This window comes from Callithrix jacchus, chromosome 9 (assembly GCF_049354715.1).
Source record: "Callithrix jacchus isolate 240 chromosome 9, calJac240_pri, whole genome shotgun sequence".
Lineage (NCBI taxonomy): Eukaryota > Metazoa > Chordata > Mammalia > Primates > Cebidae > Callithrix > Callithrix jacchus.
The window spans coordinates 10,813,895-10,841,741 of record NC_133510.1 but is presented as its reverse complement, the minus strand read 5'-3'; the positions used below and the strand labels follow the sequence as shown (position 1 = coordinate 10,841,741).

General features: G+C 43.0%; 1 protein-coding gene and 1 long non-coding RNA gene across 5 annotated transcripts in view; one reads left to right on the top strand and one right to left on the bottom strand.

Annotated features, from left to right (window-relative positions):
* The first annotated feature begins 469 nt into the window (after positions 1-469).
* On the top strand, positions 470-12,774 carry LOC108593076 (uncharacterized). Its single transcript, XR_001913433.4, has 3 exons — positions 470-601; positions 10,802-10,885; positions 12,551-12,774. It is a non-coding gene; the product is annotated as an uncharacterized LOC108593076 (long non-coding RNA).
* DUSP16 (dual specificity phosphatase 16) overlaps positions 5,150-27,847 on the bottom strand; it is a 92,924-nt gene continuing 70,226 nt past the window's right edge. For 2 of the 4 annotated variants that reach the window (XM_078338292.1, XM_078338291.1), the window contains 4 exons: positions 19,138-19,297; positions 12,595-12,718; positions 11,042-11,083; positions 5,150-8,925 (listed from right to left, as the gene is read on the bottom strand). In XM_078338292.1, coding sequence (XP_078194418.1) covers positions 7,755-8,925; positions 11,042-11,083; positions 12,595-12,718; positions 19,138-19,297 — 1,497 coding nt within the window. In that variant the 3' untranslated portion in view covers positions 5,150-7,754. The remainder of the gene's footprint in view (positions 8,926-11,041; positions 11,084-12,594; positions 12,719-19,137; positions 19,298-27,847) is intronic. The other 2 variants (XM_009003308.5, XM_002752132.6) reach the window with 1 other exon arrangement.

Genomic DNA, 27,847 nt, shown 5'->3' with positions numbered 1-27,847 from the left:
CCTAGTGGTTCTTCTCTGATCGAACCTCTGACTGGTAACATGGTGTTACCAGTCCTTTCTCTCTGATGTTTTGCTATTTCCTGATGGAACCTGGCAGTCGGAGTGATTTGTATTTAAGGAGCAGTTAGGCTGGACCTCTTTGTTGGTTAATACCCCATGACCTCTTTGGCCATTATGAGAAATTTCGGGGATAGGAGTTGTGGAAGAGCCCTTGGCTGCATGTTTCTGGCCTTACTCTTTGGCCAGCCATTTCATTCCCTCAGCCTCAGTTTCCACCTTCCTACAGTGTGAGCTAGTCTGGGTGGGCTCTCAAGGCCCTTCCAGCTCTAAATTCCAAGTCTGCAATTCTGATTAAGCTCTTTACTGCAGTGAGCGTGTTACCTGTTGTCTCTGAGCAGTGGCCCTGGGTCAAGATTAAAATAGATTCGCTTAATTTAATGTATCTCAGCTAACCTTGATCTGATTCTAATCTTGGTTTGAGACAGGGTCTTGCTCTGTTGCTCAGGCTGGAGTGCAGTGGCGCAGTCAGCGCACTGCTGCCTCAAACTCCCGGGCCCCAGGGATCCTTCCGCCTCAGACTCCCGAGTAGCTGGGACTACAGGTATGTGCCACGAAATCCCGCTAATTAAAAAAAAATTAATTCTGAGTTCCTAAGGTAGAGCTGCTTGTCTTCCTTTCAATTATAAATTAGGTGTTCATTGGCTGCTTTCTAGAGCCTGTTTTGCATGTCTAGCGATCTGTTCATTTCTGAACACTGTCAGATAGGCCCCCACCTGCCGTCTCCTGGTTCTACTGGTTGAAGGGCAAGGTTGGTAGAAACTGGCCGTCACCCCTTGTATTATGTGCATATAAATTTATAGTAATGAATTGTGGAGTTAAGAGCAAGTGATAGTGTAGCTTCACAGATTTCACACCTTTGTTTCTCTCAAAGTTTTATTCTTAGTAACTACATAAATAGTTTTATAGACTATATACATACAGTCTCCTGTGTCTTAGATAATATTTTAACCTAGATACCTACCCAGTGTTCTCTGCAGAGTAAATATTTGATTAAATGAGTTTCAAGGACTCCATAGCCTGATAGAGGAGTACATTCAATACATGAGTTTAGGCTGGGCACTGTGGTCCATGCCTGTAATCCCAGCACTTTGGGAAGCTGAGATGGGTGGATCGCCTGAGGTCAGGAGTTCAAGACCAGCCTGACCAACATGGTGAAACCTCATATCTACTGAAAAAGTGCAAAAATTAGCTGGGCATGGTGGCTGGATCTGTAATCCCAGCTAGTTGGGAGGCTGAGGCAGGAGAATCACTTGAACCTAGAAGGCGGAGTTTGCAGTTAGCTGAGATTGTGCCACTGCACTCCATCCTGGGCAACAAGAAACTCTGTCTCAAAAGAAAAAAAAAAGGAGTTGAATCTGGGAGAATTTGCTTTTCGAGTAAAAAAATTAAGTTTGACTTTATGTTTGTATGTGTGCGTATGTATATATGTTTCTGTATCCTGATATTTCTTTGTGGCTTCTTCAGACTTACGAAAGAGGTTGGTAATGTTACCCTTACATTGTAAGTATTACAAACTCGGTTTTACAAGGTTACATAAACTAATGGCCCTGGGGCGACTGACAGGTGCCACTTTTGTGTTGATTTGTAGAACTTATTTAGCTTTGGCATTTCCCCTAGTAAGTCCCAAGGCAAAACCAGGAATTGTCAGAGAGACGTGACCAGACATGTATTAAAACTCTAGTGCAATTGGGAACTTGGTCTTCCTGATGTGTTCATACTTCAGCTAAACCCAGATACATAGTGCTTAGAAATTATTCCAAATGTTGATACTCAAGACTGAAAGATGGATTAGGGAGAAAACGTCTCTTCTTGTGGACTTGTTAGGTATGAAATGTGATCATGAGAGGAGTTGTGCTTTTCTTTCCTCCACCTTGGTCTTCATTCCTTTGTTCAGAATTAGATAGTGCCCCCGAGGAGGTGTCATTATTGTTCACTAACTTACCATAAATCAGGGGTCTCCAACCCCGGGCCGAACACTGGTATCTGTGGCATGTTAGGAACTGGGCTGCACAGCAGGAGGTGAATGGTGGGCTAGCAAGTGAAGCTTCATGTGTGTTTTTTTTTTTTTTTTTTTTTTGGTTTTTTTTGAGACAAAGTCTTGCTCTGTCGCCCAAGGTGGAGTGCAGCAGTGCGATCTCGGCTCACTGCAACCTCTGCCTCCCAGGTTCAAGCGATTCTCCTGCCTCAGACTCCTGGGTAGTTGGAGCTACAGCAGCATGCCATCACACCTGGCTAATTTTTGTATTTTTAGTAGAGTCAGGGTTTCACTGTGTTGGCCAGGCTGGTCTTGAACTCCTGACCTTGTGCCACCCGCCTCCACCTCCCAAAGTGCTGGGATTACAGGTTGGGCCATGTCCCTGGCCAGCTTCATATGCATTTATAGCCACTCCCCATCACTCACATCACTGCCTGAGCTCCACCTCCTGTCAGATCAGCCCCAGCATTAGACTTTCCTAAGAGTGTGAACCCTATTGTGAACTGCACGGGTGTGTGCCCCTTGTGAGAATCCAATGCCAGATGGTGGGAGATAGAATGCCAGATGGTGGGAGTCTCATCCAGAAATCATCCCCCTACTTCCCTGTCTGTAGAAAACTTGTCTTCTGTGAAATGGGTCCCTGTTGCCAAAAAGGTTGGGGACTGTCATAAATAATTTAATTTCTTGTGGTTTTTGACACACCAGGCATGTGCTTTCCTTTTAAATGCTATGGCTACAGAGGGAAAGGGTAACCAGATAATTATCCACCTGCTTCAAACCAAAAAGATCAAACAGTGGCAACCAGCCGGAGTCGCTTGCCAGGATGAGCAGCGTTATGCTGGTGTGCGTGTCCATGTCTCAGGAGTTTTTCCAGGGCTGTCAATGTCAGTGTAAGACATGATGGAATTTACTGATGACCCAATTAATTTTTCTTCACCAATCAAGGCTCATTGAGGCATGAGTTATGCCGAAAGCCTTTGTGCACCAAGTACGTTCAATCTGGTCTTTGAAATTGTCATAATTCCGACCAGAGAACCCAGACCATTACTGAATGCTCTTCAGGTTACGCTATTTGCCTATCACGTTGCTTCTACAAGGTCACATCCTGAACTTCCTGTGAGACAGCATTTTCAAACTGATTCTGATGTTTGAGCTGGAACCAAAAGAATGAAACTTTTTACATAAATGCATTTTGCTGTCTCTGCAAACAAACTGCAACAATGTGACTGACTTGTAAATATCTTCCAAGATAGTGCTATAATTTTCCAGTTGATTTTGCAACTTTAAAGATATAACCAAGTAAAATTAGGCTGTTCAGGGATGAATGGTCCCACAGAAGCTAGAAACAGTTTACTTCCCGCTTCCATTTATAGATGCGGAAGAGTAATATTCACAGATCAAATATATAGACAAATTTTGTCTACTAGGTAATCTAAAACATTCCTGCTTCTCAGAAAAACAAAACCAGAAGAATATTTAAGATAAAGTGTAATCCCAGCACTTTAGGAGGCTGAGGAGGGAAGATCATGAGGTCAAGAGATCCAGACCATCCTGGCCAACATGGTGGAACCCCGTCTCTACTAAAAATACAAAAATTAGCTGGATGTGGTGGCGCACACTTGTAGTCCCAGCTACTCAGGAGGCTGAGGCAGGAGAATCGCTTAAACCCGGGAGGTGGAAGTAGCGATGAGTCAAGATCATGCCACTGTACCAGCCTGGGCGACAGAGCCAGACTCCATCTCAAAAAGAAAAAACAAAACAAGTTTTGTCAATGAAAATGTTTTCAGGCTAAAAAATTTCCGTCAACTAGTCCCAGGATACGCCCTTACCCTTCACATATTCTCTTTAGACACTCAGCTCCAATTTTGCCATATTTTTCTTCACCTCTCCATCTACACCTTCCTAATTTTTCCACTTAGTTTATTTATTTTATTTGAAATGGAGTTTTGCTTTTGTTGCCCAGGGGAGTGCAGTGGCACAATCTCGGCTCACTGCAACCTCTGCCTCCTGGGTTCAAGCAATTCTCCTGCCTCAGCCTCCCAAGTAGCTGGGATTACAGGCACCCACCACAGCGCCCAACTAATTTTTGTATTTTTAGTCTCAAAAATTAGGCTGGTCTCAAACTCCTGACCTCAGGTGATCCACCCACCTCAGCTCCCCAAAGTGCTGGAATTACAGGCATGAGCCACCGCGCCCACCCTCCCCTCTTAGTTTAATTCCTGGTCTAATTGTAGTTGTCACGTCCAAAGCAGTCCTCCGACCACAGCCTGCTGAGGCTGGTCAAGGGGCTCCGAGCTCTGTAACTGGCCTGACCTTCAGGCCCTCCCAAGATCTTCCGTCTTCTTGTTGGAAGCCTGTCACTGAAATGACTGTTCCTCCTGCTGCCCTCTGTCTCGGGGGAGTTTATTCTACCCCCTTTATTCCCGTATCTCACTTAGACCTCTTATTTTCTGTGTCGTCCTGGCCAAGACAGACAGTTCTTTTAGTCTCGCTTACTCAGCCCAATCCTTCTTACAGATTTTCTTAAATCTAACTTCAGGTCAACCAACTTAAGGTCACCTGTGATTCTTCCTATAGTCATTGAATCTGCACTGCAGCTTTATCCCTTCAATGCCTCATTTTTATGAAACTGATGAAACTAAGCTTCTAGTCTCACTAAGTCGTCAAATCTACTGTCATGAGCAGAGAGGTCACTAAGATGTACGTGGCAAGGACAGAGGTTAGATCTTCAACAATTGCCCTTCCTGTTTTTCCTGTTGGAATCATAACATTGTTAATTGAAGTGGACCATGAGTGTGTAGCTGGCTTTTTTCTTCCTATCATGTACTTGTGTGTTCTGGAATCAGTCAGCTAGAAAATACTGACCAAGTGCCCTAGGCTTCTGCGCCATCGTGCGCATTTCATGCACACAGCAACGCTTTTACTGTTGGCTGATGATCCTGTGTTCCATGCCATGATAGAACAGAATATACCTGATGACAAAATCACTTTATTTTGAGCTAAATCCTCATTTACATGAGAAGAACAGGACAGGTTTCACCACGGCGTCCTCTGGCAACTTGGGTGGTGGTATTCCCACCAAGTGTATGGCTGAAAAATAGGTCTTTTCTCATATTTATGTATAAACAGGTACCAGTTTTGATTTTATTTCATCATTTCATACATTAACATACATGACACATCAAAATGAGAAATGCACAATTTAACCATTCAACAGCTGGCCTTACTTCAAAAGAACACTATATTCATATTAAACATTTACAGTCTTTCCATCTAGCTTTACACATGTCCTAAGTCGTTTTCCAGCATTTCTCACCTAGAAGTCTAAGTCTAGTTTTGCTCTTTAAAATCACCATCATCTATATCACCCTAGTAGGTGCCAGGATTACCCGATTATGTGCTGAAGAGAGCCAGCCACCACCCTGTCCAAAGACACCCAAGCAGCTCCAGAGCCGGCCTCCGAGGCTGCCCCTTCACCACGGCAGTCTTCATTCCACGAAATGATTTGACACGAGCGAACCAGCACTGAAGGCTGTAGTGTGTGACTACATCACAGTCACAGAAGAGGACCATGGCCAAGGGACGCCCTAAATGACAGCAGCTCATTAAAACCCAGTCCCTCAAACCTCCTGAAACATCCTTAGCAAGGAGCTACTGCTTTCATTTCTTAAAAATGTTTTGGAGGTGACCACATTCCGCAAGTGGTGAACCATTACACATTTGTGTGTGTGTGTACATAACATCAGAAATTACTGTGTGAAACTTGAGAATGTGATTACATTGAATGTATGTATAAAAACTAACTCGAATCATTGACCAGCTCTTTCCCAGTGTCCTTAGCAATGTGGCCAACCCTCTTCTGCCTTCACTTACACCCACCCCATCACCCATCACGGCACATTATTTGTGCACAGCTAATGTCTGTACGGCTCATCTTCCCCGTGACCACGCCAGTCTCTGTTGAGTCATGTCATTCTGTGCTGGTTTTAGAAGTCACCATAGGAAACATGAAGTCACATCCTGGTCAAAAAACTGTCCATTTCTCAAACAGAGAAAAACCTGAGATACGAGGCAGCAACTAGCGACACTTACAGGAAAGGAAAGAACAATGACAGCACCCGCCCAGTCTCACTCCCAAAAAAGCTGCTGTCATGAATTAGGCTTCAAAAGAGGACCCACATTGTAGTGGACAAAACCCAAAGCCAGGAGGAAGTTTGAAAGCAGATTTGCACTATCACTTGCGCACTTGTTCCAGTGACCTCCTACGTTCAGCTGCCAGGACCGAGTCCACAGTGATTGTAGGCTGAGGGCTGAGGATGCCCCTTGCTCCAGCTCCATTTGGATTCGCCCCTTCCACTGAAGACATGCCAGCCAGAGTTTCTGAAAATAGCTTGGCCATGGCTTTGCACTCTGCTCATAACTGATCAAAACTCAACGGTCTTCTCAGCTTTCTTAACAGTTTTATTCTGAATATTCCTTGCTCACTAAAGCCTTTCTCAGCCCTACTAGTAAATTCGAAAGTCTGAGGCAATTAATTACAGAAACACCACCCCCTCGCATGCCAAGGGGATAAAAGCCATTAAGGAAATAGGTTTCCTGCTTCTCCTCAGCAATTTTTACCTTTCTTAATCTTCTCATAATTTACCTCCCTTGGTAGTTTCCTGTAAAATTCTGCTGTATTGTTACATTTTACCAACTGTCCATGCAGTGAAGTAGAAATGGCAAAAATATCTACTCTGGCTGAGAAGTGGAAGGTGCTGCTGCTTGGTTACCAACCCAAATAAATTCACATTTGGCTGGAAACCAAGTTCATCTTTATTTAAAGGATTGACAATCCCATTTAAACAATTCTTTGATTTATACAGAGGGAGGGAGACTCGTTAGCCTCCCAACCTTAGCTTTAATCATGACGCTGCCAGGTTCCTGGCTGTTCAGCTGAATCCTAGACACTTTCCCTTCTCTTCATAAAGCTGAGAAGGAAACAAAATTAACTGCTTCCATCCAGGCCCACTGGAATTTTGTGCATAGAGTTTGAATTGGTCTGAAAAGTGTGACTAGCTACCTACCTATTCACAATGCCTAGAAAACGGGCTACCAGATATGGCAGTGGTCAAAGCCCCAACTTTCCTGTCTGAGGTACTGGGTTTGCTCTAAAGTAGACCTTGGCAAGACCCCTAATGGTCCATCCAGCAGAGTGATGCTGTGTCCCTCGGCTATCGGGTGAGCGTGGGTTTGTGAATCAGCTTTGGAAAGGATCGTTTCTCTTGGATTCACCACTAGGCTCTGTCCCTAACAGGGTCTACCTACCTGACCCACAGGCTGGCTCAGTCTCGGCGCTAAGGTGTACTATGGAAGGGACCAGACAGAGACTAATGTTTGAGATCTCTTAGTATGTGAAAATGGTAGAGGATTTTGTCCTCCGACACCAAATACACTTTCTTTTTAAGAACAAGATGATGTGTGAGTCACTGAATCAGATGACTGTCTGGGGGAGTCTAGCGTCTGCCCTTCCATTTTTGTTGAGAGAGGTATTAGCTGATCTCTCAAATGCAGATGTTAGGAGAGTAACAACTGGGTTGATCCACCTTTTGCTTTTACACCATAGCTCCATTTTCTAAAAATATATATGTATGTACATATATATATTTCAGATTTACAGGGAATTCTTTTGTGAACCAGAAAAAAAAATTGTCCATAGAAGTCGCAAGTGTTTTTCTTCTCAGGAGACCTCAATGATTTCCATGCTGCCCGAAAAGCTAGACTGACTGCCCACTTTCCCCAGCTCTTCCCGCGACCTATTCTCTGACATGATGCTCTCTCCAAATTCCATTTGGCAGCTTCTGCGTTTAAACTGCTTTTCAAAGGGGCTCTCTTCATGCCAGCTCCGCCGCGAGTCAGCTCTGTCACTTGGCTTCTGCCGCCTGCGCACAGAATAGACTTGGTCCCCGCAAGTGGGCAGCTGGCTGCAGCTGTAGGCAGAGTAACTGGCACTGCCTCCATAGATGGCTGAGGCAGAGTAGAAGTGTGAGGACTCCGTGGCAAAATACCAGCTGCTAGTCAGGGAAGGGGTGGAAGTCTGGGGGGCCAAGATATCTGAGTGCCAGCCCTTGAGGCCCAGGCCAGCAGACTTCGTGAGGTGCTGCTGGCTGGTGGACAGGCCAAAAAGGAAGCTGGTGTGGTAATTGTCCTCCACGCTCCCACTTCGATGCAACGGAGATAAAAGAGACCTCTGGGTGGTGCCACTGCTGCTGGTTCTGACCGAGTGCAATCGTTTGCTCTGGCTGTCTGAAGGCCTGGTGGTCGGCGGCTTCTTGGGGATGCTGGTTTCCTCCTTATCGGGGCTGGTTTCAGGAGTCTGTTCCGATAGTTCCTGAACAGGGGAGAACTGGCATAGCTTGTTGGTCCCATCCAGAGTACTGGAAGGTTTGTAGTATTCCAAAGCATCTTCTGATGAGAAGCCATGTAAGGACGCTGCCATGCTGGCTGAATATGAAACTGATTTGATATCCAGAGAGAAGGAACGCTTGAGCTTATTGCTGTCTTCTAGCCTGTCTGTGGACAGGTGCAGCCCACTGAGTGCCTGTACCAGCGGACTGTCCTCTAACAGCGGCGGCTGCATGCTGGGCATGCTGGTGGGATGCACAGGCCTTTGCCCTGCTGCCTCTGAGGTAGCAGAGTCGGCAGAGGGTGGACTGAGAGGCGACTCGCTTTTCTGTCCACCCTCTGAGACGGCAGGGACAGGGTCATTTGGCTTCTCCAGGTGCAGCAACTTGAGTTTGCTCTTTGGCCCTGATGTTCCAGTCTGGTTCTTAATCTTCTTCTCATAGTCCAGGAGTTGGCCCAGAAAATTGAAGTTTGGAGATATAGTAGGTCTTTTTTCTTTCACAAATCTACAGAGAGGAAAAAACAAAAACCTGAATTTTACATCTTTTTTTTTTTTTTTCTTTGAGGCGAAGTCTTGTTTTGTCGCCCAGGCTGGAGTGCAGTGGCGCGATCTCAGCTCATTGCAACCTCTGCCTCCTGGGGTCAAACTATTCTCCTGCCTCAGCCTCCTGAGCAGCTGGGACTACAGGCGCGCACCACCATGCCCGGCTAATTTTTGTATTAGTAGAGACAGGGTTTTACCATATTGGCCAGGCTGGTCTTGAACACCTGATCTCATGATTTGACCCCATCAGCCTCCCAAAATGCTGGGATTACAGGCGTGAGCCACTGTGCCTGGCCAACTACACTTTATCTTAAGAATATTAAGTGGATAAATGAGATAGGGAATTAACAGGCAGACCTCAAAAACCTCTGAAAGATGACTGGTTTAAAAGTTCAGGGAAATGCCACAAGGTGGAGAATACAAAAGACCTAGGCGTTGGGGAAGCTTTGCACATATCCCTGGAGCATGCCAGAGAGAGGCAGCCAGGCACCTAAGGCCCTAGTTTTTGCTTCCTTATTTTCAAGGGCCAGGGCTCCCAATGCAACTGATAAGAGACGATATGGGGTTTTGTTGGTGGCAGTCTTTTCTTAAGAGACAGGGTCTTGTTCTGTTGCCCAGGCTGGAGTACAGCAGCATGATCACAGTTCACTGCAGCCTCGAATTCCTGGGTGCATGCGGTCCTCCCACCTCAGCCTCCTGAGTAGCTGGAACTATAGGATCCTACGCCTGCCTAATTTTAATTTTTGTGTGTGTGTGTGAGAAAGGGTCTCACTGTGTTGCCCAGGCTGGTCTCAAACTCCTGGGCTCAAGTGGTTCTCCCACCTTGGCCTCTCAAAGTGCTGGGACTACAGGTGTGAGCCACCAGGCCTGGCCTAGAGATGATTTATTCACCACCAAGTACACCCTGAGACATACACTTTGGAGGCCAAGGCGGGTGGATCACCTGAGGTCAGGAGTTCAAGACCACCCTGACCAACCCCGTCTTAAAAAAAGAAAAAATTTACACTCCCAGCAACAGTGTAAAAGTGCTCCTATTTTTCCACATCCTCTCCAGCATCTGTTGTCTCCAGATTTTTTAATGATCGCCATTCTAACTGGCGAGAGATGGTATCTCAACGTGGTTTTGATTTGCATCTCTCTAATGACCAGTGCTGATGAGCATTTTTTCATGTTTGTTGGCCTCATGTATGTCTTCTTTTGTAAAGTGTCTGTTTATATCCTTTGCCCATTTTTGAATGGGCTTGTTTTTATCTTGTTTTATCTTGTAAATCTGTTTTAGTTCTTTGTAGATTCTGTTTTAGTTCTTTGTAGATTTGTCAGATGGGTAAACTGCAAAAATTTTTTTCCCATTCTGTTGGTTGCTGATTCACTCTAATGACTGTTTCTTTTGCCGTGCAGAAGCTGTGGAGTTTGATTAGGTCCCATTTGTCTATTTTGGCTTTTGTTGCCAATGCTTTTGGTGTTTTGGTCATGAAGTCCTTGCCTACTCCTATGTCCTGAATGGTTTTGCCTAGATTTTCTACTTTTACACTGCTGGTGGGAGTGTAAATTAGTTCAACCATTGTGGAAGACAGTGTGGCGATTCCTCAAGGACCTAGAAATAGAAATTCCACTTGACCCAGCAATCCCATTACTGGGTATATATTTAAAAGATTATAAATCATTCTACTGTAAGGACACATGCACATGAATGTTCACTGCAGCACAGTTTACAATAGCAAAGACCTGGAAACAACCCAAATGCCCATCAATGATAGACTGGACAGGGAAAATGTGGCACATATACACCATGGAATATTATGCAGCCATCAAAAACGATGAGTTTGTGTCCTTTGTAGGGACATGGATGAACCAGGACACCATCATTCTCAGCAAACTGATGCAAGAACAGAAAATCAAACACCGCATGTTCTCACTTATAGGTGGGTGTTGAACAATGAGAACACATGGACACAGGGAGGGGAGCATCACACACTGGAGTATGTCAGGGGGAAATAGGGGAGGGACAGTGGGGGGTAGGGAGTTGGGGAGAGAGAGCATGGGGAGAAAGGCAGCAAATCACACTGCCATGTGTGTACCTATGCAACAATCTTGCATGTTCTTCACATGTACCCCAAAACCTAAAATGCAATAAAAAAATAAGTAAAATGTAATTAAAATATAGCATCTAGCACAGGCCAAAAAAAGAAAAAAATTAATTTAAAAAGTACAGTATAACAGCCACTCTCCTTCTTCAATTTCCAATGTCATCCCCTCTCAAAGTCACCAGTCACTTCCCAAGAGAGTTCACATTTTAAATTTAATGACAAAAAGAACATGGTATCAGATGGTCAAAGTCTGAAAGCCACACTTCTTTTTTAGTCAGCATGACAGAATAACCAAGACAAAGTGGCCAAATCATTATTTAATCTTTAAAACTACCTTGTATCAGGTGGGTGTCATTATCCCCATCATATAGCTACACAAAGTCCTTAAGTGACTTGCCCGAAATCCCACAGCTACTAAATAATGGTGCTGGATTCAGAACCAGGCTGGTCAAATGTCTGGGTCCATATTTGTAACCACCATGTTAAAAACAGATTCATTAAAGGATCAAAACTAATACTAGATGGCTTTCATGTTTCATGGATGATCTAAAGAGTCAGAGATGACAAATTCTTCAGCAGCCCCGGCACCTCATGCATATTTTCAGGTGAGGCAGGAGTAGAACTGCACTGCAAATGGGCCTTTGAATACGAAGCAAGAAAAACAAAAACATGGAAATCAAGTAACCTAAAGCAAATTCATAAAAATAGAAATAACTGGCTCAACAATAACAGGTGTAAATGTAGGGTCCTCATAATGAGACTTCATGACGTGACACGATATAAGGGTGCCTTTCCTTCTGATTTCCACACGGAGCAAGAGAGGCCTGCACCAGGGCACAAGAGTTGATGTGGATGACGGGAGGACCCACCTCCTCCAGGTTCCTGACTTACACGGGAAACTGAGCAGCTCATCTGTTTTCCAAACTTTTCAATTTGAGAAAAAAAAAATCCAACTGTTAATCAGGCCTGCTCCATGAGTCTCTATATTTTTTATTTCTTATCAGATAAAAATGAACCATCTCTACCTGGCAAGACATGCAGGGGAATCAGATTAATCAGAGACTAGAGGCAACCCAGTTAAAATCACACACATAACCTGGCCCACTCCAGAATGTAGGAAATTTTACCTAAAGAATGGAGTCTGACAGTTATGTGGTTCATATTTGCATGAATTAGGCTTTTTCTTCCCAGCAGTCCAAAGTTTGAAGCAGAACAGAGATTGTGCAGTGAGCATTCTATTAGAGCTTCCCCCTCACGCAAATTAAAACCAAGGATACTTTTACATTTAGGGAAAGGAATAAACTCATGTAACAGGATATTTTTGTTCCTTAAACATAAAAAGTGGCTGAGGATGAATGTGACACATGAGGACAGAATTCATGCTAAATAGTAAAACAGCACAAGACCATTAAAAAATCCACCGTAACCTGTAAAAAGCATGACTAAAATAGTAATCTGTTTTAATTTGGTTACTCATCATTAGAATTCTTTGTGTTTCAGGTCAAATGAAAAGCCAATCACAGAAGACATTTTCTTGCCCTCACCTGTAAGCTTCATCTAAAGACATGTCCATCCTCTTCATGATGTAGGCGATAGCGATGGTGGCAGAGCGGGAGATCCCAGCCAAACAGTGCACTAGGACACATCCATTGGAGGCTTTTGCTTTCTCTGTATGAGTCAAATTCAAGAAAGGTCACTACTAACAATTGTGGTCAGCAGTGAAATCTTGTTTCCATTTATTTACTCAGTGTCTTCCACCTAAAAACCTCTAAGCAAATCTCATCTGTTTACATCCTATTTATCCTTGCAATATTCTTCTGAGGAGGTGGGGGAGGAGAATTCCCTCACCATTGACATGCAGGACAGCTGGGGTCCAAAACTCTTTGTTAATAAGCAAGCTTTTACTCACGTTTCCTGACTTACATCAATACTTCCCCTACTAAGACATGGCTAATGTTTAATCGTGTTATCTGACATTTCCAATTTTTCACTGATTACATAAGTGATGTAATTAAAATTTTAAATTATTATTATTTTGAGATAGGCTTGCTCTGTTGCCCAGGCTGGAGTGCAGTGGTGCGATGTCGGCTCATTGCAACCTCCACCTCTCGGATTCAAGCAATTCTCCTGCCTTAGCCGCCGGAGTAGCTAGGATTACAGGTGTGTACCGCCACACCTGGCTAATTTTTGTATTTTCAGTAGAGACAGGGTTTCACCAATTTGGGCAGGCTAGACTCTTAACTCCTAGCCTCAAGTGATCCACCCACCTCAGCCTCCCAAAGTGCTGGGATTACAGAAGTGAGGCACTGTGCCCGGCCTCCCTATTTTTCTTTAGGCAACTTTTCTGTATGCCATAAAATGGCTCAACTTTATTTACTAAATTTTAGAAGAAAACATTGTATATCGTATGAATCAGGTTTACCAGGTCACTTTAATGAGATCCAAGAGAACTTTTATCCCTTCCTTGATACCCAGGAGTTACTGTCTTATTGCATTATCTTAATACCCCACAACACAGTGGAAGGACTCACGGACACTTTGCTAGAACCAAAGGACTGGGGAAATCCAAGCAGTGCTGCCATCTCTCACTGCTGAGGGCTTAAAAATACATACGTGTAGCAGGAGGTGAGGTTATTCCACACAGCCTGGAAGCTACTAACATTTTGGCCAGTTCTATGACTGCCTTAATTCTCAGTAGTTACATGTGTGCTCAGTCATGAAGCTGAATTCTCCCCTTTTCATTCTTGGTAGATACTACCAAAAGTCTGCTGAGCCTTGTGTTAAAATTATTACAATTAACAGATATGCAAGGAATCTTACTTTGGCAGCTACATAATACAAGGCTATTCAGTCTCACTGCCTGTTATAAAATTGTAAATTTCTAGTGTTATGATTATATATAGCATAATTATTTATCATATACAAAGAACATAGAGGTTTGGGGTAGTACATGAATAATCAGGCAGCAAGTAGCTTCCCCTTCTAGATAGGGAAACCAAACACAATAAAACAATTAAAAACGAATACCAAGCAACACTCAAAGGATTGTATGCTATACCAATGAGAACATATAAACCCGTGTACGCACAGTCTCATGCCTTCCTGTGCCTCAACGTCCCCTTTCTTCTCATTTACCCCATGGTACTCTCAGTGCTTCCTTCCCCTTCTGCCCTGCTGCTAAGAAGCTCAAAGCTAAGGTTTCTACTCTATTTCAGTAAGAAGTTGCAATTCAGATTTTACCTTTCCTAGCCCCATACTACTTGATTCTTGCTTTTTTAAATCCCATTTCAATGTGTGTGTGTGAGAATATGTATATTTTGGTCCTAACCTATCACTGAGAACTGCTTCAGACCCTTACTGGAAGTAGGCTGGTTTGTTTTTGTTGTTTAACATTGACAATACTCTCATTAATTTTCAGAATTATCTCAAAAACTAGATTATAAGGACCCAGAAGGATCTTGCTTGCTTCTGCCAGCGTTCCCCTAAGGGATTTAATTCCAGGCACATCGTAGGTGCTCAGCTGATACTGGCTGACTGATATATCTATTTTTGAAAGCCATTTTTATAAAAAATATGAAGAAGCCTGGAAAGAAAACAATAACAGTAACGTGTGTTATGACGTTGAGGTTACAGGTTTCCTTTTCTGTTTTTCAAATTTTCTGCAATGTGCTTCCGACTGCTTTTACAACCACAACTCTTCTGATGACGTCTTTTAAAAATTAACAAGCGACTAAACTGAAGTTGAGGTTCATTAGCACACATCTTGGGAGACATGAGCCCTAAACCATGTCTTCAAGCAAAGGAATTAATACACAGAGACCTAGAAGAGAGGAGAAGGGAAGTGTGTGCAAGAAAGCCCCGCAGTGGGACTGAGCAGAGTGCTCAGAAAACAGCCTGCCTTGGAGAAGTAACCAGAGAGAAGGTTTCAAAGGTGGGGAGCAGGTGTTGGAGGCGGTTGGGAATGGCAGGCTAAGGGCTACATTTCTTTTTTTGAGACAGGATCTCACTGTCTTCACCCAGGCTGGAGTGCCATGGCGTAAACATAGCTCACTGTAACCATCAACTCCTAGGCTCAAGCGATCCTCCTGCCTTAGCCTCCCAGCTAGGACTACAGGTACACACCACCATCCCTGAGTAATTTTTAAAATTTTTTTGTAGAGGCAGGATCTTCCTATATTGACCAGGCTGGTGTCAAACTCCTGGCCTCAAGCAGTCCTCCTGCCTCTGCTTCCCGGAGTGCTGTGATTACACATACTGCACCTGGCCAAAGCTACCTTTTTAATGTAGAAGACTAAGGAGGCTCTTTGGGTTTCTGAATAAAGATAAGAAGGCAATGATGATGAAAACTGGAAATAAGCAGGTGGCCATTACAGAAATTAAGGCTAAAATCTAGGTTAAGAAAGGGCAGAGAACTGCAAATGCGAAGGGCGAAGGGCAAAGACGCAGTGAGGATGACAAGTTACAAAGGCTAAAAAGAAGGAAGTAACCACTCAGTGGGGTTACAGACTCCAGCTCAAAGGGCAGAAAACAGGAGGAACTTCAGGTAACAATTTAAAAAATACTTACTAACACCCAGTTTTGAGTCCAGTATTTTACAAGGTGTTCAACGCACATAACATTATCTATTTTACTTCTTTTTATCTTCTTTTTGGTTTTCCTTTTTTCTTTTTTCATTTTACGTTACCTGTTTTAATCCTTACAGTACCCCTATAAGGTAGGTAAATTATCTTCAGTTTCCAGATCAGAAAACTGAAGTGCACGGAAGTTTGAACTAACTGAACTCAAACCACTTCACTAAGAACCAGGGCAGGCAGGACTCAAATACAGACAGCTTGCCTCCAAGATACATGGTCTTGATCACCTCCCTGTGTGGTGTCCATGCAGTCGTGAGTCTGGCATAGGACAGCAGGAGCCCAGGAGACAGTGAAGAGGAAGCAAGAGGCTGTATTCATAGCCAGCTGGGTTTGGGGGCACCTCATGAGTATCCCACAGCACAAACGGGCGAACTGTTACTGGCACGTTAACTAAAAAGAAAGGCAAAATTCCACATAAACCTGAGTCTGTCCAACAAACCCGGAGACTGAACTGAAATCGAATCTAACGAAAAGAAAAGAAAAAAACCCCTATGAGTCTGTAAGTCACTTAAGGGGGTACATCTTCAAATGACACACTATGGCTAACCATGGCTTAAAACAGCACGAAGGAGAAGGCTAGCAATTACAGTGAATATGGGCTGAATTCAAAAAGTGGCCTGGAGAGTTTGCCTTGAATCCTTGGATGGGATAAGGATGATGGCTCTCACAGGACCGAGCAAATGAAATACTGATACGTATTTGCAGATGCTGCAAACAAATTATGTGTTTTGTGCGTATGTGTTTAACCAAACTGCAAAGCAGTACAAGTGCTTTTCTATGATGACCCCAGTATCCCCATGAAAGGAGAAAATAAGATGGGAGCAAAGTTATTCACATTCTCTCTTCCCTTCTGACTGTTTTCTACTCAACTTTTTCTCCTAAAGCCTACACATTGTCATGACTTAAGAAAACCATGTTTTTGGCCGGGCGCGGTGGCTCACGCCTGTAATCCCAGCACTTTGAGAGGCCGAGGCAGGTGGATCACGAGGTCAAGAGAGCGAGACCATCCTGGTCAACATGGTGAAACCCCATCTCTACTAAAAATACAAAAAAAAAAAAAAAATTAGCTGGGCATGGTGGCACGTGCCTGTAATCCCAGCTACTCGGGAGGCTGAGGCAGGAGAATTGCCTGAACCCAGGAGGCGGAGGTTGCGGTGAGCCGAGATCGCGCCATTGCACTCCAGCCTGGGTAACAACAGCGAAACTCCGTCTCAAAAAAAAAAAAAAAAAAAAGAAAACCATGTTATCTTCTAGATAGATTTTGAAATCTCATTTTTAGCTGAAATGAGAGCCAATGTCTCTGGATCAATGTGATGTGCAATGGGAAGATTAACCATAATTGTTTTGGGTTTTTTTTTGAGTTGGAGTCTCATTCTGTCACCAAGGCTGGAGTGCAGTGTGTGGTCTTGGCTCACTGCAACCTCCACCTCCCGGGTTCAAGTGATTCTCCTGCCTCAGCCTCTCAAGTATTTGAGATTACAAGTGCCTGTCACCATGCCCGGCTAATTTTTATGTTTTTAGTAGAGCCAGGGTTTCAACACATTGGCTAGCCTGGTCGTGAACTCCTGACCCTCAGGTGATCTGCCCACCTTGGCCTCCTAAAGTGCTGGGATTACAGGTGTGAGCCACCGTGCTGGCCAACTGTTATTTTTTAAAGAGGCAAAAACTGAATGATTTGCTGAATGTTTTCTGAAAGTACAGTGTGGGGGGTGGGGTTAACTTGTGGGGATTTGTTTGCGATTTTTTTTTTTTTTTTTTTTTTTTGAGAGATGGAGTTTCACTCTGTCGCCCAGGCTAGGGTGCAGTGGTGCAATCTCAGCTCACTGCAACCTCCACCTCCTAGATTCAAGTGATTCTCCTGCCTCAGCTTCCCAAGTAGCTAGGACTACAGGAGTGCACCACTGTGCCCAGCTAATTTTTATATTTTTAGTAGAGACAGGGTTTCACTATATGTTAGCCAGGCCGGTCTAGAACTCTTGACCTCAGGTGATCCACCTCAGCCTCCAAAATGCTGGGATTACAGGCGAGAGCCACTGCCCCGGCTGTTTGTTTGTGATTATTTTGAAATGAACTAAGTCATTTATCTTCAGATGTCTCACAGAATGAATCCTAATTGAAGATGAAACCCTCAGCAACCTGGAAACCTTGAAAAAAGACAAGTGTTTTAGAATTACTCAAAGGTCCAAAAGCATTACCTAGAATATTCCCCTCACAGGTGAAAATTATAGTATGGGGCTTAATATACCTAATTCCACTTTTTTTGTTTTTGAGACAGGGTCTGGCTCTATTACCCAGGCTGGAGTTCAGTGGCACAATCTCTGCTCACTGCAACCTCCGCCGCCTGGATTGCTCAGGCAATCCTCCCACCACAGCCTCCTGGACAGCTGGGAGCACAGATACGTTGCTAGAGACAGGGTATTGCTATCTTGCCCAGGTTGGTCTTGAACTCCTCCTGGGTTCAAGTGATTGCTTGGCTCAGCCTCCCAAAGTGCTGGAATTATAGGCATAAGCCACCATGCCTGGCCAATTCCACGTTTTTAAAGGAACTGGTTCTTTTATTTTTAAGGACAGTAACCAATTCAGAGTATTTAATTATGGATTAAAGTGATCAAACTTGTATAATTCAGAGAAAAAAAAAACCCTCACATGGAACATCAAGAGTCACACACTTGTGTGTTGCTCAGGAGCTAGCAGTGTTTCTCCTCTGCTCAGCCACTATCCACTGAAGCCACATTCCAAATACACACCACCTATCATCCAGCAGATCTGATCCTGTGGCACCAAAATGCCTCAACAGCACCCAGGAGCCACAGAAGCTCCAGAACTGAACAGGCCCAGGAAGCAGCACAAAGTATGGCACAGATGAGATCCTGTCATGCATGACCACTGCCAAAGGAATGACCAAATTGGGGGGGGGGGGAAGGGGGGGGGAGAGAGAGAGAGAGAGTGTGTGTGTGTGTGTGTGTGTGTCGAAATTCTATTAGATCAAATACTACCTGAAATTATTGACATAAAGACTTAAACGTAATGGGATTTGTTTTCACAAGATTTAACTTTTCTCTGTGGAAAACATAGCAACACGGCAACAGGGAATATTACTGAAGTTTCCCAAAGGCTTGCATAGGATTTGAAAAAGTTGGGGGAAGAATGTAACCCTAAAAGCTTAACTGATTTCCAAACACTTGCAAATACCTAATTACAGATCCTGTGAAGCTTAACCTTGGTAGTGTTAAATGTTAGCTAGAATGTCACAAGGCCAGTCCTTAGGGACAGTGTGACACATGTGTCACCTTGACCACTAGATGAGTAAGCAGCACCATGTGTTGTTTTCAGACTTTTGAAATCTCTGAAACAAGCTCCTTTTCTCTAAAGAAAAAAAGGGGGGTGCTGATGGGGTAACACCTACACGAGACAATCACCCAAAGGACCTGTAGTATTATTGGAGCTACTTACCAATGAAATCCACTGATTCATCCAACCACGGCAAAATTTTCTCACAAAAGCTGTCATTCACAGGCACACGCAGGAAATGAGACTCAGGGATAAAGTCAGGCTTTGGACAGGTGCTGCTGGCATTTAACACATAACCAATCCCATTCTGCTGCATTAGCTCCTACGGAGAGAAAGAGCAGTTAGAGTGACTAATGATACAGTAAACGTGATCATTCGGAAAGAGTGAAACTTAAAGCAATGATAAAAATGCCCAGTTTCCTTGAAATAAAATTCATTCAGATCAGTGAAGTCCAAAAACCCAGCCAAAAGACATCAAGAGACAAGTTTAAAGCAAAAAAGAAAAAAATTTTAAGAACAGAGGCTACTGAAAATGGTGTGCCCACACATCATTAATATAGTCAACCCTCTATAATCTTATTACTAGAGAGAGAAGTGGAACAAAGAATGCAAAATCAAACCGTTTATATGACTTTAGAATATATGGACACACATTTTCTTCCCACACAGAACATGCTAGTTCTCTAAAATACAGTTCTTTCTAGTCATTCTTCTCATTTTAAATATTCTCTCTGAAGGCTGCACTTATTTCTATAGCTTTAATTATCAGTTCTATATGCTGATGCAGGGGTGTGTGTGTGTGTGTGTGTGTGTGTGTGTGTCTCTTAAATTTCCAACCTATATCTCCAGCTACTACTGGATATCAGGATGTTCCACAGGCCCTTCACATTTAAAATGTCAGAAACTAAACATATTCTCTTTCTCCCTTTTCTGCCCCAACTCCTGCTTCCTCTCTGTAATCCCAAAATTGGTTTAGGGTAACAACATCCAGCCAGCCAGCTGAGCTTGAAAATAAAATGGGGCTCCTTTCTCTTCCAAATGGCTGCCATGTTCTTTTGGAATCACGTCTTCCATTGATCATCTCTCTATTCCCATTCACTGCCAAGATAACCAAAAACGCCACTGGGAGCTCTTGAAGTGTGCAGTGGTTTTCTCTCTAAACCATGTTCTGAACAATTAGAGGAATCCTGGTTATGATTAGCCCCCGCTGGGTGCTTTATCCATATTGTGTCTCATTTCCTGCTCCTGTCCCTCCTCCGAAAGACACTCTTCCCACTTTTCCTACTTTGTTTAACCTCATGTATGAACCCACTGATGCATAATTAACCATTTAGGCCTCTGCTTCCAAAGTACTTTGTTCACCACATTAGTTAAGCACCCAGCATAATGTGTTATCATTAACAGATAATTCTCATCTCCCCCGTTATGTAATGAAGTAATACGTGAGATCTTGGGCCAAGTCTTGCCTGTTTTTGCACCTTTACCCCAGGTATAGAGTTGCACTCAAGATGAATCTGTTCAACTGACATCCACCCACCATTTGGCAGGCCAGCTCACACAAGCCCCCTTCATTTAGTCACACCCCCCCCCCCCCCCCCCCCCGCTGCCTCTCAGGAGATGTTCCAAGTCTGGAATAATTAGCTCAGTCTAAGCAATCTTGATCATTTCTTCCTTCTCTTGGAATACTACCTTTTCTACAAATCTTTTCCAACTACCTGAAAGAAAATTGGCAATTTTCTTCCTATATTACCCTTCTGAAACATGCCAGTTCCCTGATCTCTTCATTCACCACATAGACACAATAAATATACTTTATTTTACATAAAAGGTGAATGGTGGCCAGGCACAGTGGCTCACACCTGTAATCCCAACACTTTGGGGGGCCAAGGCGGGCGGATCACCTGAGGTCGAGAGTTCGAGGCCAGCCTTACCAACATGGAGAAACCCCATCTCTACTAAAAATACAAAATCAGCCATGAGTGATGGCCCATGCCTATAATCCTAGCTATTCAGGAGGCTGAGGCAGGGCAATTGCTTGAACCTGGGAGGCAGAGGTTGCGGTGAGCCGACATTGTACCACCGCACTCCAGCCTGGTCAACAAGAACAAAACTCCGTCTCAAAAAAAAAAAAAAAAAAAAAAGGCGTGGGGAATGGCATAAATCCAGATTGTGTGTGCAACCATCTCTTATCTCTGAGATGACAACGTCAATAAACAGCTTTCAAATTAGGTAGGTTTCTTAGATTGGGCCACACCCTTCAGCTATCCCAGAGCCCAAGTCTTCCAGTGGTCTCTCATGCTTCTGTGAGGTTAACTGCCACGCTATGTAGATCTTAATCCTTTAACTTTTGTACATGTACAAAGGTTACATTTGTTTTTCTACGGGTGAACCCAAGCTGAGTTTATCTAGCACTATCTGATCAACAACAGGGTGCAGAAACTGGTTCAGGATCACCCATTAAGAACAGAAGTGGGTCATTGGAATTAAGTCAGCCTTTGAGGACTTTCTCATCAATGATCCTTTAAGAAAAAAAAATGTTTTTTCTCCTTTCCACCAATGATACTACAGATACGTTAAATTAAAAGTATAGTAATATCCCTTTCCACTCAATTCAGTAATAAAGATACTACAGAACTCTGAGAAATGGGGTGACTCTAATAGTGTTATATACTGTACACAATCAAAAGGAAATTCACTAAGAGAAAACAAGTTGCAAGTCAATAATGACTGTCGTTTGATTTTCCATTAAAAAAAAGAACAATGTACCCTTCTGACAAGTAATCTAATAGCCTACATTTTATAGAAACTACAATTTAATCAACCTATGTTAAGTCAAAAAATATTTACTGAGCACCTTTGTTAGAGACCTATTAACAATACAATGACACATGGCACCTATTAAGAAAATGATATCTAACATTTAATGACTGCCTCCGGTGTGCCAGATACTGTGTTAAGCATTTAAAGGGATGGTTTCATTTAATTCTCACAACTACCCTTTGATGTGGGTTCTCATCCTCATTTTACAAATGAAGAAACTGAGGCATGGCCGGGTGCAGTGGCTCATGCCTGTAATCCTAACACTTTGGGAGGCCGAGGTGGGTGGATCACCTGAGGTCGGTGGATCACCTGAGATCAGGAGTTCAAGACCAACCTGGCCATCATGGTGAAACCCCATGTTAAAAAAAAAAAAAGTGAGGCTTAAGTTCCTTCTAAGGCAAATTAGATGGAGCAATAAAGTAACTAGCTACATAAATACATTTTTTCTTTAAAGACACGGTCTCCCTGTTTCCCGTGCTGGAGTGCAGTGGTACAATCACAGCTCATTACAGCCTTGACCTCCTGGGGTCAAGTGATCCTCCTGCCTCAGTCTCCTGAGTTGCTGGAACTACAGGCATGTGCCACTGCTCCCTGCAAATTTTTAAAAATTTTTTTGTAGAGACAGGCTCTTGCTATATTGCCCAGGCTGGTCTCAAACTCCTGGCCTCAAGCAATCCTCCTACCTTGGCCTCCCAAAGTGCCTGGATTACAGGCATGAGCTACTACACACAGCTAGTAAAATATTTTAAATGCAAAATGAACTGAGAAAAAAAATAAATAATTTTGATGGCCTTATTTATAGAATTTTTAGCTTAAAAGATCTATTGATTAAATCTACTATCCAGCTGCTACCTGAAAATATTTTTGGAATACTAAGATGGGACTTGATAAACAATCACAACTTTTAAAACAAACCAAAATAATACCCAAAATACTTAATATAATTTGGCTACTAAGTTAAATATCGTAAATAAGCACCTTCTCATCTGGATTGGTAGTCAGTAGAAAAAGCTAAGGAGGAAATCATTACAAATGATACATACATGCCTGAAACATTATTTTAACTTAAATAAATGTACAGAAAGACACGAATTTCTGATGCAGCACCACAGCTTTTGCATCCTAGGTTAGCTGACTGGAGTTCTTAAGCAAATCATACCTAAACACATCTACCACTTACAGTTTTCATTTTTAAAAGAAGAGCAAGAACTTGTAAAACACTATCAGTGCCAAAGGCTTCTAGATTACTCCTGTCCCCAAATACTTTATAGCTCCCTTTTTCCCACCTAATTTGACAAAAATATATATATAAAGCAATCTGTCATTCCTGAATCTTTCCAAAACACCTAACTGAGGTCATAGAACATCTCTTTATTCACATTTTATCGGTGTCATATTTTAATTAACGTACATAATTATAATAACAAGTCGAGTGGCCTAAACAGGTTCGAGAACAGACACAACTGATTCTTGGTAAGTATACTGTTCAAATGGTAGAAGCAGACATGCTACAGCAAAGAGCCTGTTCATGCAGCAGGCACTGACCTGTCAAAGACATGGGGAAGAGAGGGTGTGGAATCTGTAGTCAGTTAAGAAAGTTTCTAAAATTTCATACAACTGTTGTTAGTTTGCTCTCTTGAATTTTTTTTTATTTTAATTTTTTTTTTTTTTTTTTACAAACTTAAATATAACTGGCTGGGAGGGGATCTTAATTTTTGTTGGTGTTTTTAAGAGACAGGGTCCCACCATGTTGTCCAGGCTAACCTCACACTCCTGGATTTGAGTGATTCTCCCATCTCAGCCTCCCAGGTAGCTGGGATTACAGGTGTGCACCACCATACCTGACCCATCTTATTGTTTGTAATGGTGAAACTGAAATGGAACTATAATTATGAAGAATGAGTCTGACTCTTTTGTGGAATAAGGATTGCTTTTCTTTATAGATACGTATCAATGACTTCTCACTAAATTACAAAGAGATATAATGCATTCAGTTTAGTTTCAGCATGCGGTATAAAACATGCACAACTGAATATTTACTCTGTCCTGTAATTAAACATCATAATCTTTCAGCTTCCAGAGAGCAGTCATCTTATGCTGTTAAATATTTAGCTCAACTTTGTGCTAAGTCTGCAAATACATATTTTCTACTGATTAGATAATCCTTTTTCGCTGACCTTCAAAGATCCTTCCAACACCTTGGCCTCACAGTTCTTTGAGCTCCTCATCTTGGCCACTCACTCCCATGAGATCTAGCCTGGTCTCTGTCATTACCAATTACCACAAACCCTCCATAATCTAGATTTCATGCACCCTACTCTTAGACAACTCTTCCACTTTCCAGCTCACTCTCTCTTATACTACCCTACACCCAGAGTCTGTAAACCCCTGTAGGACCTACAGTCTGATGATCTTACACTTTTTTCTGTCCTTCACCCCCATGACGTCTGTCTTCCTTCCTTGCCCAACTTAAATTGTATAATCAATCATGACAATCACTCCTTTGCTTTTTACCCTAACTTCCTCTGCCCCCATCAATTGCTCATACTCTACTCAGCAAGATTACAACCTTAGTGAAATCTACTTCTCCACCTAGTCTGCATTGCTCATGCCACTGAACATGGCCAGAGAAAAACACTCCACAATGCTACCTGATCTCACTTTCAATTCATACTCCTCAGCAATCACTGTATTTCCCCAGTCCTTCACTTTTTCTCTTTCCCATGTCATTATATCTGTTTCCCTGTTTCTTCAAACTCCCTACAAGTCCCCACTCATCCTCACTCACAGCTGAAGAATGATCTTGCTTCCTACTAAAATGGAAAAATTGAAACAGTCAGAAGCAAATTTTGATAGCCTTCCATCACCACATTTACCCATCTACCAGCCAATGCACTTAGATGCTGTGCCTTCCCACCTGTTGTCCTAGATGAACTGTCCACACTCGTAAGGCCAATCCCTCCCGCTTGCTAAATAAATCCATCCCCTCTTGCTCAAGGATACAGCTTTCATGATTCTTTCTTCTACATCAATTTTCCACTGTACAGCATCATTACTCCTACCTGCAATCAAACAAGCCACCATTTCTACCACCTTAAAATATCTCCTCTCACCTTCAACTCTCCCTGCAGCCATTACCCCGGCCATATCTTTGTTTCTTGAAATTCCTTGCAAGAGCAAGGAATATACTTGGTATATTCAATTCCACTCCTCCTGTTATCTCCTGAAGCCATTCCATTCAGGCTTTCACCCCCGACACTCTACCAAACCTGCTCGATGATCACCAGGGACAGTCACATTGCTAAATCCAAGGACCAAGTCTCAGTCTTCATCTCTCTTGACCCACAGTACTACTTGGCACACTTGATTACTCCTTCCTCCTGGAAAACCCGTTGTTTAATTGCCTCCTTGATTTCTTTCCTTCCTCAATATTTACGTCTAAATATCGCTTGTTGGGTCCTTCTCAACTCCCCAGACTTTCGGGGTGGGAGTGCCCACGGCTCAGTCCTTTTCTCATCTATATTTTGCCTCTTATTAGTTATCTGATTCTCTCTTATGGCATCAAGTACTGTCTGTATGTTAATGACTCCCACCTTTATACCTCCTCCTTCAGGGATCTCCCACCCCAGTCATACATCCATCCGTCTACTCAACATCTCCACTTGGAAGTATAACAGGCGTTTCAAATGCAGCGTGTCCAGAACTGACTCCTGCTCTTCCCACAGACTTCATCTCAGTTAAAACCAACTGCATCTTCCCGTCTCTCTCTATCCCTTCAACATGTAGCCCAAATCTCACCTTATTGCCACCCTGACTCCAACCTACGAGGATGGAGCCTCCTAACCGGCCTCCCTGATTCCATCCTGTAGGAAATTCAGCCTATTTTCAACACAGAAACTGAAGTGACCCTAACAATGTAAGTGAGATTATGTTGCTCCCTGCTTGGAACGTTCCAATAAGCTCTTTTTCTCAGAGTAGAAGCTCAGGTCTTACAAGGCCTAGGTAGAAGTCTTGTATTGTCCAGACCTGCTCCCATTGCCTCTCTGACGACACTCTCCCATGCTCACTCTGCTCCAGCCACACTGGCCTCGCTCTTCCTTTGCATACCACATGCGCTGCAGTCTTTGCCTTGGTGGCTTCTTCTGCCTGTACTGTTCTTCCTCCAGCTATTCAAATGGCTCACTCTGACCTCGAGTGTTTGTTCAAACGCCTCTATCTCAGTGAGGCCTACTTTGATCACCCATTCAATGACAACGCACACCTCCCAGGTACTCCCCAGCCCTCTTACCCTGTTTTCTTCTTAGCACTCGTCACCATCTGCTGTACATGTAATTTACACATTTATTATGCTTCCTCTATCAAACTTCTTTCCCTCGGATGTGAACTAATGAAAGCAGACTGCTGTCTCATTTACTGCTGTACCTCCGGCACCTAGAACACTGTTTGGCACAGGGTAGAGGCTCAGTAAACATTTGCCGAGTGAATACATGAAGGAACCCTTAACCATGAAGCTGACTAAAATCTGTATCTAGTGACTAGTTTATTAGCATCTTCTAGTGAGAAAACTTCATATATGTTCCTTGTACATTTTCATATTACAAGTCACTGTAAAATGTCATTAACTTACATTCCATTCATTTCATAATTTATAAAAGACTATTTTTCCTGGGTTGAAAATTTTAGTTTCTCAAATTCATTAAGAGAAGGTTTTCTTTTTCTTCTTTTTTTTTTTTTTTTTTGAGACAGAGTTTCACTCTTGTTGCCCAGGCTGGAGTGCAGTAGTGTGATCTTGGCTCACTGCAACCACTGCCTCCTGGGTTCAAGCAATTCTCCTGCCTCAGCCTCCTGAGTAGCTGGGATTACAGGCATGTGCTACCATGCCCGGCTCAATTTGTATTTTTAGTAGAGATAGGGTTTTGCCATGTTGGCCAGGCTGGACTCAAACTCCTGACCTCAGGTGATCTGCCTGCCTCGGCCTCCCACAGGCGTGAGCTACCATGTCCGGCCATAAGAAGGTTTTCTGAGTAAATTAACAGAAGGTGTGCTTACTTAATTTTTAAGGACATGAATTTCATACATGTTGCACTGGTTACAAATTAGGATATAACTATTTATTCTGAAAAATAATCACCAAGGGCTTACTATGCACCAAGGTACTCTGGGGCATAAAAAAGCAAGCGTTCCTACTGGGTATGAACAGTCTACTAACAGATATAAGACAGTTGCATGAGTAATGATGACACAAAGAGGTATCTGATTAATATAATGTAGCAGGATAAGCAAAATGGCATTGGAAAACAGGAGTAAAACCAAAGGGAAGGATTCTGAGAAGAATATTTATAATGGAACTAAAATTGTCATCTGAAGCTCAGATGGAGGCGGAGGCACTCCGGATAGAGTATAGAAAATGAAAAAAGACCAAGGACAGGACGGAAGTATCTGGGGTGCACTCACCAGGCGAGTATGTCCAGACACTGAAAGAGGATGAGCAGAGTAAGACAACAGGAGAGGTAAGAACTAAAAAGGTGGTATTAGGTCCTAAAGGGTCTTAAATACCAAGCTAAAAGAGTTTTACTGCCAAGCCATAGAACTTTATCAAACACCATTTTGGGAAGACTGATGGATTTACTAAACCACACTCCTAAAGGGTCTCTTCTTAGAAGCAATTCTTTAGTGGTTAGCGTGGAATCTCACTGTGGCATGGAATAAAGTACGGTACATGGGTAATGGCTCCAGAACAAGCAGAGCACAGCCCAGCACATTACCACTCATCGCCTGAGTGATCCTGGGAAGGTTACCTCACCTCCGACAGCTTTCATTTTCTCACCTGTAAAATAGGGCTAATGATGTGTATTTTGTAAAGTCAGTATGATGATAATGAGATGCCTGACACATAACATAGTCTCCTAAAATGTTAGTTCTCTTATTTTAACTCATTGTAAAAACTGCTTGTAAATTGTATGGTATGTGAATTGTATCTCAATAAAGCCACTACAAAAAAAAAAACCCATGATGTTTATTTTTCACTAATCCAAACTATCCTTTCTCCTAA